Source organism: Engraulis encrasicolus, chromosome 16, assembly GCF_034702125.1.
Source record: "Engraulis encrasicolus isolate BLACKSEA-1 chromosome 16, IST_EnEncr_1.0, whole genome shotgun sequence".
NCBI classification, from domain to species: Eukaryota; Metazoa; Chordata; class Actinopteri; order Clupeiformes; family Engraulidae; genus Engraulis; species Engraulis encrasicolus.
In genome coordinates this window covers 54,557,276-54,570,649 of record NC_085872.1, presented here as the reverse complement: position 1 = coordinate 54,570,649, position 13,374 = coordinate 54,557,276, and the positions used below count along the sequence as shown (strand labels likewise).

The 13,374-nt window shown below is 41.7% G+C and overlaps 1 protein-coding gene across 1 annotated transcript in view; it reads right to left on the bottom strand.

Moving 5' to 3' along the window:
* Nucleotides 1-1,392: 1,392 nt before the first annotated feature.
* Nucleotides 1,393-13,374, bottom strand: part of LOC134466176 (integrin beta-1-like) — a 72,494-nt gene continuing 60,512 nt past the window's right edge. The window contains exons 19-21 of the mRNA XM_063220073.1: nucleotides 6,955-7,075; nucleotides 6,230-6,344; nucleotides 1,393-2,445 (exon numbers count right to left, since the gene is read on the bottom strand). Of these exons, the coding sequence (XP_063076143.1) occupies nucleotides 2,441-2,445; nucleotides 6,230-6,344; nucleotides 6,955-7,075 (241 nt within the window). The 3' untranslated portion in view covers nucleotides 1,393-2,440. The remainder of the gene's footprint in view (nucleotides 2,446-6,229; nucleotides 6,345-6,954; nucleotides 7,076-13,374) is intronic.

Below are 13,374 nucleotides of genomic sequence, written 5' to 3'. Positions count from 1 at the left end.
ACATAGGTTCCCCACCCCTGGCCCTCGAGACATAGGTTCCCCACCCCTGGCCCCTCGAGACACAGGTTCCCCACCCCTGATCTAGTGGCTTATCAACTGTATGTCTAATGGCTGGCAGTGATTGGTGGAAATAACTCCATTTTGGAAGCTGAAAAAATCATTCAATTTTGGCTGAATTCACTAGCCTAGCATTTCCAATTGAAATGACTGGAGGCGGGACTTATTCACTCTCTCCAGTTCTTATTAGAGATGCACCGGATCCTGATTTTTAGGATCCTGCCGGATACCGGATCCACTGCTTAAGATCCTGCCGGATCCGGAACCGGATACTGGATCCTACGAAAGGGTTGAAACACATAGCCAACTCGCACACGTGGGCCCTTTTTATTATGTTTAATATTAATTATTACAAATTACTTAATATTAGAGCTGCCCCAGATCCTGATTTTTAGGTAACTGCCGGATACCGGATCCACTGCTTAAGATGCTGTCGGATCCAGATCTGAAAAACCCTATTATCCTGCCGGATCCGGAAACGGATCTTGGATTCTGTACATCTCCAGTTTGTATACTACCTCCATGAATCAACTGTATGTCTAATGGCTGGCAGTGATTGGCACTGCACGACCAGCAGGTGGAGCAAAACACGCCGTTTCATTGGTGGGTCAGAGGTGCTAGGATCTATAGAAGAACGCTACAGAAAAGAGAGACAGACAGACAGACAAAGAGAACTTCCATGCTCTTAGTATTTATGTTTCATATTATTCCATAGCTTGGTTGTAAATGAAACACACACAATGGCAGTGAGTTCTGCTAGTTGGTATGTGACACATGTTTAGTAGGGAAAGGGTAATATACCTGATATGTAAAAGGGCGGGACAAGGCTTTTCATACATAAAATCACACCTTCGAATGAAGAACTAACAGAGGCAAAATGCAGATTATTGACTTTTATTGAAATTGAAGTAACAGGTGAGGTTAGGCATGTGAAGATCTTCTTTTTTTTCACTTTGTCCGTCACATTACATTACAATACATTGCATTTGGCAGACGCTTTATAACCAAAGCGACTTTCAAAAGAGGACATATTCAAGCCAACATCACAAGCAAATACAATCTTGACTGGGAGTACCTAGAGCGACTGGATGGCAGAGCCAGACGGCTTGTGCTGGATGAGCGCAGATCTCTTCCAGTAACATAGGGCGTAAGTAGGTCCTTCACTTTGTTGTTCTCCAAGAAGGAGCTCCCATTGGACAACATGATCTCACAGGATTCCGTGGAATGGACACAGACCAGTGGGACAGAAAATCTGTGTCAGTTTCATGGATTTTGAGTTAAAGGAGAACAAATATTCACACACCGTAAAAACTCACTTGTGATGATATTAATGTGAGAAATGGCACAACGTTTCGACACCTGACGAAGACCTTGCTGGTCGAAACGTTGTGCCATTTGTCAAATTAAAATCACGACAAGGGAGCTTTTACGGTGTGCGAATATTTTTTCTCCTTTTTCTCATTTACGTTTTTTGATAATCTGCACCCGTAGCTAGTTGTCACCTTGGGATGTGCGCGCACCTTACACTTTTTGATAGTTTCATGGATTTTGACAAAATTCCATACGATGGTCACAGAAGTGTTTTTCGTGGACTACATGCTAGACTACTAGTATTCATCTTTCTTTTATTATTCTTTCATTTAGTACAATAATTTTACAGCCAATTATCAACCAACGGGAAAACACATTTCTCAAAAAATAATTTTAATGACAGGTTAAAGGTACACTGTGCAGGAAATGGTCAAAAAAAGGTACTGCAACTATGCTGCTCATTGAAACTGGGGTGCCTATTGCAAAACTTGATCTTTACATGAAAGTTTACTAAGTAATAAGCAAATATTTTCTAGTATGGTCCAAGTAGAGTCATTTTTGCAGCTAAAAATGGCTATTTTTGGAATTTCAAAATGGCGGACCATGAAGAAGATGCCCCTTTTCATGTATTAAAAGTGCAATTTTTCCAGTCATAATGAATACTTAGAATTTGATGCTGGTGGTAAGTATTCATTAAAAATGAAACATTAGTGAATGGGCAGCATGAACTCTGGAAATAAACAACTCAAAATCTCACACAGTGTCCCTTTAAGGTGAGGGATTGTTTAGGTCAGGGCAAAGCTTCGATTGCTATAGCATTCTTTCTTATATTTATTTTTTTATTTTTTTAACAAAATATGCTATTAATTTTGTAATGACAGACTTAACATAGTGCTGTGGGATTAGGGTAGAGAGAACTTCTGTGACCATGGCACGTAATTTTGGCAAAAATCCACAAAAACGGACAGAATTCTGTGAGATTGGGCAGCATCGGAGGTGGGTGTGGCCTGTCGTCATTCCAGACGGTGATGGTGGACCGGAGGCAGCCCATGTGTGGCCCGGAGGCGGCGTCTTACCCTAGGCAGCAGAGAACAGAGTTACAGGCTGTACACACACGTGTCGCTGCTAGTTACTCGCTCAGCGAATGAACTCAATAGAATGTCAATGTGTTCCAGCGAGACTAGCAGGCGAGTAGGCGAGTATTGTACAAGCAATGCGATGTGGGCGGTAGTCAAACGATTTGTCATGTTGTCAATTGAATAGTACACTCATGAGAATCTTTTCTGAAACAAAATGTTGTTTAGATTGGATGGGAAATGTTGTAAATCCGACTTTATATTACATTGATCAGATAAGATTGTCCTAGATATACATTTAGACTATGACCTATTTATTGACAGGTTTTCTCATTTCTCATAAATGTTTTGGGGGGTGAGATAGTTTCATGCATTCAGTGATAAAAGCTTTTTGAGTGATATGACAAAAGCAATTGATAATGTACGAAATCACTGACAATTGTACACAGCCATGGCATGGTGGACGAGAGCATTTGCTATATGCCGAAAACAATGAGAAACTGATTTGATCATGTGCAGAGGTAACACCAGGAAGTCACATTTGAACAAAGACTATTGAGAATCATTATTCTGTTGTGAGAAATGTACAAAACCAATTGAGAAAAACTGTAAGCAGCTGTTGTCTAACTGGCTCATGTTATTTGGTGACAGGATGGCATTGCCAGAATGAAGAAAAACTCAACAACACAAATAACGTGATCACTACCAAACCGCCGATTACATCTTGTTTTATTAACAAGGTGATGAAAATACCCAAACTACCCCGGCCGCAATTGAACTTAAAAAACAATCTTGGCAACATGCTTTAGTTCCTCAATAGTCATCCTGAAGTCACATGACCAAATCAGATATGCGTAACCTCTTATCTCGCCGTTTACAACAGCTCAAATCAGCATCGTATGCAAATCCTTACGTGGGCTCTGGCGTCTTCCCCACGTGTACTCATTATTCAGTATTTTACGTGTACTCCTTATTCAGTATTTTATTGTAAATGAACGGTACATACGCAAGTGATTCGATATCGACATGCATCAGTGTAAATTGCCTCTTAGTTGATATCGACACGCATCAGTGGAAATTGCGGGAACAACAGAAATTCCAGAGCCGCACAGAAACAGTTCCAGTAGCCTATCACGCAAATTTGTGAATGGACTGTCATGTTGGGGACACTTGGACAAGTATAAAAGATAAAGATTCAGTAACTTTTGAGCAGCCTAACCGTTAAACACCTATTTCTAAATACTAAAACGTGAGGATATTAGAACATAGAACACGTCGCCAAATCAGCTGGCAACCGTAACCAGTTGGTAGTTTCTGGTTTTTTTTTCAATTAGCCCACTGCAAAGGGTGTTACCATCACAGGCTGTGTTACTGTCTTGTTCTCTATGAATCTCCCCCCAACAACAAAAACGTGTGGTGTGGTCATTGCGTTATGACAGAGTTGCGTTCTGAGGGAAAAGACGCACACTAGTAGTCTACCGGTATTTGATAAGCGGTCCCATGGGCCAAGTGGCACAATGGTGCGAAACTGAAAGTTGACTGCGGCCTTGGAGGTTGTGAACGTGGCCCAACTTTGGGCCGCGGCCCTGGAGGTTGAGAATCCTCAGCCTAGATAACACCAGGGGCCTAGACTAGATAACAGCAGGGGCCTTTACTAGATAACACCAGGGGCCTAGACTAGATAACACCAGGGGCCTAGACTAAAATGGGGCCTAGACTATAAAACAGCAGGGGCCTAGACTATATAACACCAGAGGCCTAGACTAGATAACACCAGGGGCCTACACTAAATAACACCAGGGGCCTAGACTAGATAACACCAGGGGCCTAGACTAAAATGGGGCCTAGACTATATAACACCAGAGGCCTAGACTATATAACACCAGGGGCCTAGACTAGATAACACCAGGGGCCTAGACTAGATAACACCAGGGGCCTAGACTAGATAACACCAGGGGCCTAGACTATATAACACCAGAGGCCTAGACTAGATAACACCAGAGGCCTATCCTAAAATGGGGCCTAGACTATATAACACCAGGGGCCTAGACTAGATAACAGCAGGGGCCTTTACTACAATGGGGCCTATACTATAAAACAGCAGGGGCCTAGACTAAAATGGGGCCTAGACTAAAATGGGGCCTAGACTAAAATGGGGCCTAGACTATATAACACCAGGGGCCTTTACTAAAAAGGCGGTTCAGGAGTAAACCAGATTAAGTAAAGAGGTAAATCCATTTTTTTGGACTTTTGTCTCAAAAAGTTGGCTTGACCGTAACGGTAGATATTGTCAAGGTACTGGCTTCACAAAACACATTCTGCAGACCTTTCAAGAATACATGAAGGGCTTTGGACACTTCGGTTTATGTGTGGATACCCTCAACATATTACGAGGTATGTGAAGACCCACCTTTTCACCCTTGCCCTTGCAGCATCCTTACTGTTCACAACCAGCCCTGGCAGGGGGCTCCCCTAGGTGGCCGCTGGTCTCTGTCTGAGGTTTCTTCCTGACTATTAGGTTTTTTTCTCAGACCTCATTGAGCTTTTTCCACCTATAAACTATGAATCAAGTGAAAAGGGAGTTTTTCCTCACCCCTGATGCCACCAGGGTCCACATCTGAGCGCCCGAATTCAGTGTGACTATCTATGACTTATGCAGGACCCAGCCACTGTGGACCTTACGCCTCTAAGAATCCTGGGACAAATCTATGTGAACCTTATGCCTCTACAATCTCTATCTATGTCTTCTTCTTCTGTCCTCTTGCTATGCTCTCTTGTTTCTGTCTCTCCCCTGTATTTCTCCTTCTAAGTCCATCTCTAACAATGATGTTTTTTTCCCATTTGTTAAGCACTTTGAGTTGCATGCCTTGTATGATACAGTGCTATACAAATACATGTATTATTTATTATTATTATTATTATTATTATTATTATTATTATTATTATCACTATTATTATCATCAAATGTGTCCTGTTTGAGATGTCAAACGTGTAGTTACTACCAGGCCTCTAAATTAACACTCGCAACCAGCCAAATATGTAGTTATATCCATATCGAGCATGGACTAAGATGCCTGCCATGTACTGATATCCTATGGAGTCTGGACCAAGATGTCTGCCATGTAGTGATAATGACTCTAAATTAACACCCGCAAACCAGTCGAAAATTCAATTTGGCTGGCAGAAAAGAAAGCTCAATAGCCACTCGGACTGGTAAGTAAGTAAGTATGCCTTTAATTATCCCGCCATGGGGAAATTCATTTCCCCATGGCGGGATAATTAAAGGCATACTTACTTATGGTGAGTGTATAAGTGTAAGCTTACTAGCCACTCGGACTGGTGGTGAGTGTATAAGTGGCTAAGATTTGACATCTACAGGCCAAATTGGATGGTGATGAAAAAAGGTCCTTTATAGCCCTGGATACTACAATAGCCAATCTAATACCAATGGTGCATTCCCTAAGGGTGGGAGATGGGATATTTCTGACCTCCTACATGCCGAAATGCATTGGAACGCCTGTTGAAGCGGAATGTTCAAGTCGCGAGCTGGGGCCTAATCGAAGTACCCTTCGAAATCGTGACATCAACACAGCAATGACAGTGCACAGCATGGGTGCACAGTGATAGAAATAGTTCCAGTTTGATTTGCAGGTTGGAATGCTTTCAAGTGGGAGGTAGCTGCCTTGGGGGGGGGCCCTATTTTCAGAAACGTAAAAAAAAGTAGTGCAATAGTCACGTCTTACAATGGATTTCAATGGAAGAAAAGACTACAAAGTGTAACTTACCGGTTCTTTCCACTACGTGTACCATCTTGGTGTGGTCGGCCTCGATACCGTAGGTATAGTAGAACCAATTGTCATCTGCATCCCGTTCCTTGCAGTGGCTGAGGAACCTCTCTCCCTGCAGAAGCCATTTTTGTAGTTTAATAGCCTCGTCTTACAATGGGTTTCAATGGGAGAAAAGACTACAACCATTTCTGTGGTTAAATAGCCATTTTCCTCTCTCCCTGCACAGGTCATTTTTGTGGTTAAATAGCCATGTTTTTAAATAATGGGGGTCCATGGAAGAAAGGAAAAGACTACACATAAGGCTACCTGATGAAACATTTTTTGTAGTTCAATAGCCTCGTCTTACAATGGGTTTCAATGGGAGAGAAGACTACAAATGTCTACCTGAAAGGGCTATTTTTGTTGCTCAATAGCACACTGAAGAAGCCACACGCCGAAACGCGTCTGTGCAATAAAAAACACTACTATGAAAGGTGCGGCCTCCTTCTTGAAATATTGAATTTGAAATTTGGGCCAGCACCCTCAGAGACTTAAATAATTAAGAGTGCCTCCTGCTCCAAGAAGAAAATCGACATTGTTGCTCAATAGCCACATCTTACAATGGGTTTCAATGGCAATGCAGAGAGAAGACTACAACTGGCTACCTGAAAAGGGCATTTTTGTAGTTCAATAGCAGCATCTTATAATGGCTTTCAATGGGAGAGAAGACTACAAATGGCTACCTCAGAAGGCTCCGGCAGCTCGGCGCGACTCTTGATCATCTCCAGCTTAAAGTACATACACTCCAGTTGGCATGTGTCCTTCTTGGCCCCCGTGCCAAACGCACGGCACTGGACACAGTCCCTGGAATGGATGGAGAGAGAGAGAGAGAGAGAGGAGGGAGGGGGAGAGTGAGGGAGACAGGGATAGAAAGAAAAAGAAAGAATATTCTTATTATTACCACCATGTCCAAAAAGCAAACACATTTCGGCTATCAAGCCTTCATCAGTACGAGGTACGCAGTTTGTGAGTGCAGATTTTTCTTCCTTAAGTTGATACATTTTATCGCGCACCCAAAGACTTTCGTTTTTTCCAAGAAGTTGAGCGTGTCCTTTGCCAAAACTATCCTTATTATTACACAGTCCCTGGATGGATGGAGAGAGAAAGAGAGAGAGAGAGAGAGAGAGAGAGAGAGAGAGAGAGAGAGAGAGAGAGAGAGAGAGAGAGAGAGAGAGAGTATAAATCTAGATTTTGCTGTTGGGGTTTAGCTTGCTAGAAAAAGAGAGAGAGAGAGAGAGAGAGAGAGAGAGAGAAACTTTACCACCTTTACCAACCCCGTCCAACGGTTTTAACTGTAACATTTGGCTGAACCTGATCCATTTATATGCACCAAATAGGTAATGGTTTTACCGGTCTTACTCTGCACAAAAATAAAGTCTACTATATTTCTGTTCAGAGGAAAGTGGATTTAACGTTATTGATTAATGATTTGTCAATATTTTCAAGACTCATGGGAGATGTTTTGTACAAATACACAAGAGGTGGGTGTTCTCGATTTTTTTAAAGATAATGTGGCAAAAAAAAACAAATGTCAAATGAAATCAACCACGCTCGCTTCTGCAGATTTCACACAGGTAAAAAAGTCTGTGGTTCGTGAGACATGCTGTTACAGTTGAAAGGTAATGAAGAGATTTTAATTGAGGAAAGGAAATATGATTAAAGACCCTTTAGATAGAGGAGTGTGATTTTCCGAGTGGCTTCCAAATAGACAGTCAGCTAGATTTCGCCCCCTGACGTTACCAAAAGTTCACTCCGACACTCGGGGCAATTGGCGAAGGTGCCAATATCTGAGGAAGCACGTCCTTTAGATATATTTCAGAATATTTTCACTGAGGAACTTTTGGATATGGTAATAGCCTATTGATGAGGCAACGGTAGACATGCGGATTTTAGACGCGCGGCCACACATCCAGCTCAAAGTGGAGCCCCGTCTCAAAATAGGATATGAAATTGCTCATCGGTCTCTGCATAACGTTTGGAGGAATGAAACGGCCATACTCGCCTGTGGGAGAGTAAGTGGCTGTATCAGACAAAGGTCCCCCGATTTATGGCAGAAATGACTGCCTAATAATTATAATAATAATGATTATTATGATTTAGTTATAGTCGGCTATTGTTATTGTAACAGTAGGAATAGTAGCCTAATAGCCTATAATAAGTAGCAGCATCAAGCATTATACTGAAAGCACATGAAACATTTTTCAATCATTTGATTACGAGCTATGATTTTTTAAAGAATATGTGTTAATGTTAATGCTGAATGAGCATAATCCCGTGACAGCAGAGGATTTTACCTTTTAAAAGCAATTTGTCCCATGTCCCTATGTGTTCCAGAGGCTGAGAAATTTTCATAGGAGTTTTCAACCAATTTTTCTCAAGAAACCCTCAGGTATTGGGGACCTTTTCTAAAAACTGGCTCAGGCGCCAATGGGTTGAGCAATAAACCACGAGAGGCCGTGGGTTGTGCTCAATTGATAACGGGCAAGGGGAGTGGGGCACGATGCGAAGTGTTTATCTAACAGTGTTACACTTAATCGCTGATCAATTTTCTTTAAAAACGCTTTAATAACAATTAATTTGATCCTTTGCGGTTGAGGAAGTGATTGTGGTTACCCCGGCAGAGTTACTCGGCGTGTGTGCGTGCATTGCGCTGCCAGACACACACTCGCTACAAAAAGTGAACAAGGAGGCGATAAACACTGCATGAATGAAATGTCTTTGCAATCACACTGATACCCCAACCACAGATGGTGCAAAGATGTGCTCTTCTTGCAGACTCCCCAACTGCAACATATTGAAATGACTGGAGGTGGGACTTATTCACTCTCTCCAGTTCTTATACTACCTCCATGGGAAGAACTATTGGCGACCGCGCCTCCAAAAGCTAATTTTCGCTTGACCTTTTGTCTTTGTCTTCCAAGTGTGTAGTTGTCATTAGAACGACCCCCCCCCCATGTTTCAGACACCTTTCTCTTTTTTATTATCTGGTGAGGCCGAGGTGTGTAGCCTCTTATGCTGCGGTCACACCGCCGGCATTGAAAGAGATAAAACGCTGCTGACTCCTGCCTGGAAAGCACAGGTCAGGGGAGACACTCTCTTGTTTCTCCACAAGCCACCTTGCCAGCTTGCAAAAACGTCTTGAAACAAAGCAACCAGAACGTTTTTTAAAACAGGACCAACGCGTAACACATTCAATAACAATTGGGAACACGGCAATATTAATTAAATTACGTTGAGAGGCGATCTTTAAGCAATGTTGCTTTCTATCGCGGTTAGCTAGGTATTTTCACACAAATTGCAAAGGCAATGCACTGGTATCATTATTTGATATACCCAGTCTGTTTTCACGAGCAGAAAATGCAAGCATGTAAAGACAGTTGATTCTGCCGATGTGTGTTTACATTCGGTGGAGGAACGGTAGTAAAACCGCAGGTATTCTGCCACGAGTGTTCAACTGATACATTGTTTGTTACTTAGCTTGTAGCTTCGTGTATTTACACACATTTACACACAAGGCATTAATAAAGTTTTTAACAGAATACAGCTCTGCTCTCGCAAACTACTGGCATTGCGCTGCCACAAGAACAGAACAAGGAAGTAGCGAGACGACCAATCATAGCGCCTTTTTGTCTGCGTACTCCGCGTCCGTCCGACGGATAGTTAGAATTTTTTCGAGGCGCTCGACGACGGGCGCAGAGCCTCTGAGAGGGGGGCGTGGACTCGCATAGACAGAAAACGGACGGACGCAGAGGCTATGCGTCCGAAGCATAAATCTAGCTTAAACCTGACGCAATTTCAGGTGGGGAAATTCCGGCTTTTGATCTCGTGCCGATGTAGCATGGCGCAAGATACCAACCCCCGTTCACACACTTTTATGCAATTTGGGTGCTGTATGTGCTTCTCCTGAAGCGTGCAAACTTCAAGATGTACCTTAAGATCAATTTCGGCGGTGCATGCATTATAATAAGAATGTTTTTCAAAATCAAAGACGCATATCAGCAAACAAGTCCCTGAGTGTTTAATGTCACAGAATGTAGTAATAAGCAATAAACAATAACAACAATTAGGACTGCACAATTAATCGAAAATAATCGAAAATAATCAAAAATCGTGATATAATCGTGATATCGTAATTGTGATTTCAATCGGGATTTAATCGTGGCAATAGTGACCTACCTTCGAGAGCCTCCTTGAAGCTAGAACATACTGATAGGCTGGTCTTTCTGGCCAGAAATCGGTTCAACTAAGTGTTGAAGTGTTATTGCCTTTTACATAATTATTACAATTCAATTTATTTTGCCCATCCTGTACATAATTCATTCTTGGTTATATTTTTCATTTTGTTATAATAAAAAAAACAGCAAAAATCAATAATCGTGATTAATAATCCTGATTATGATTTTGAGCCAAATAATCCTGATCATGATTTTTCCCATAATCGTGCAGCCCTAACAACAGCAGCCCACCGCCCACCTGACCTCATCATGAGCCTGCCAACGCCCTCCTTAGTATAACCAAGTGGACCTTAGATGTTACTTAACCCAGAAATGAATTATCAATTTTTAGGCATATAAATGTACAAGATGTAATTGCACGACTACGCCACTGGGGGAATTTCGCCACCCAGATTATGGACTCAAACCAGAAACAAAAAACAAACAAACAAAAAAAACGAATAAAGTTTCCTGCACCGCCTAAATAAAAGCACATCAGGTGCCGATAGAAGACAGAGACAGAGAGATCAGAGTGGGGTTGGCTGCCACGACTACAAAACCAGGCAACCAAGACAGGTCCGCCGTGTCTAAGAGACGCCTATGGATCAACACTCGTAAAGTAGTAAGTGATTCAATCAGTGTGTCTACACATTACAAGCAACTGATCAAGTCAACATTGAATTTTCACACCACACAGGTGAGCCCCTTTAACCCTGTGAAACCTGAACCATGAAAGCAATGAGAGAAAATTCTATTTTTTTGGAATTTGCTTCAATATTGGTCCCTTATAAGAAATGTAAAAAAAAAAAAATCAAAATTTTGTTAAGGTCACTGAGATATTTAATGCATCATATATGATGCATCAGGCTTTAAATGAATGAAAATTCCAATTTCATGACCATTGAAAAATGACTTTTAATGCATTTACAACTTTTTTTTTAATTTAAAAAAGTTGTCAGACAATTTAATTTGAGGATTATCTTTAAATATTTAGTGAGATCCTGCCATTTTTTTTAGATTATCCTTGTTTTAGCAGGACCATATTTTACATTTCCCACAGCCTGGTTGGGTAATTTTTTAAAATCTATGTAAAAACATAGCTGATCGAATGCTTAACAACCTATTTATGAGTGTAATATAGATCATTATTCATTTTTGATGTGCAATTTGAATATATGGGTCCATTACTACAATTGGACCATTTCTCCATTCACTTCAATGCATTTTTTACGAGATCATAATTTCAACATTTTTGCATTACATTTTCAAAATTGCAAGTAAAACCTGTTTCTTAAGGCAATATCTTTGTCTTGAAGTAAAACAACTTGTGTGTTTTGTTAAACGATCGTCGTGGTATGCTTTGTAAGTTTCCCTATGGAGCAAATGCATTGATGGCTGACTTCCTGCCACCGCCGGATGGTGCTTTTATGTTTCATCAGTTTTAGCACGATCTCTCTGCAACACGGTGTAAAAATATAAACTCTTCCTTGATTAATTGCACAAAGCAAGTGTTCAAATTAAAGGATGTAGAGTTATATTTCGGAAATTTGTACACAAACCTTTTGCAATTTGACGATATCTCAGCGTCGGTCAGGGAATCCGCTTCTACTCCATTTTTGCATTTTTCGCCGAGCTGTGATCAACTTGTTGTTGACCGCTGCTCTCTTGTGGCGGTTTCCGTGTACTGCAGGACGTTTGGAAATGACACGCAGGATGTTTATGAGATGGATTTTTTTTGTGTGTCAGCGTGGAGAGGGTTTTGAATTTGATGCATCTGGCGCGATAGGGTTAAGTTAGTGGTACTGATGACTCCTTTATCGGAGTGAGGTAATGAAATGCGCAAATCCTTCCCAAAAAAAATATTGTTTTACAAGTAAAACTGCTGTTGGCAGCTGAGTTAGTCTGCTATGCGTATAAAAAGCCCCTAGCTACCCCTGCTATGTGTATAAAAAGCCCCTAGCCACCCCGTTGCATGCGTATAAAAAGCCCCTAGCCACCCCTGCTATGCGTATAAAAAGCCCCTAGCTACCCCGTGCTATGTGTATAAAAAGCCCCTAGCCACCCCGTTGCATGCGTATAAAAAGCCCCTAGCCACCCCGTTGCACCAATCATGCACTGGCATCGTCTCCCATCCCAGATGTTCTCCATTAGTTGATCAATGTTCACATGAATGGCAAAGGGTGCATCCCAATATGTGACCTTGCCTCCTCCACTTGTGCTTGTCTCCTCGTCCCGCCTCCTGGCCCCTCCTCCGTGGAGAAAACGATAAAGTTTCCCAGCTGTCAGCCTCGCCACAACAACTTTTGAGGGACTGTTCACCATCCCAATTGCAAAAGAGGAAAAGACTTTACAATTGAGCTTTTGCAAGATATTCAAATATAGTGCTGTTGTCAGTGATGTCATCATGACGAGAGGCAAGTGGAGGAGGCAAGTGGAGGAGGCAAGGTCGCATATTAAAACGGACTCAAACTCTACTCCTCTCCTGTGTTTACGTCTGTCATTTAAAAATGTCCGTCAGAAACGAAATCCCATTAATTTTGGTTCCCTCCCCCACTGGCCATTGTCACCCCGTGACACGTCAGCCAATGGAATGTTCACATATTTCTAAACACGAGCTTCCGTTGGTCGAGATTCTTGGTCGAAAGCTTCAAGTTGAATCTTTTGCCTCGTTCAGGGTGCTGAATGCCTGACCCTTTTTGAGAAAAGCTGCCCTCAGCCTATAAAAACCCAAATATCTCAGTTTCTGAAGCAAATAAAAATATGCATTAAGTTGCATTTAAACCCTAATACCCTCATCTTTCATAAGAATTTGTTCATTCATCTCAAACAAACAGAGATTTTTAATAAAGTTGTCTCAAATCTCATGAGCCTGAATGTTGCGTAATGCAG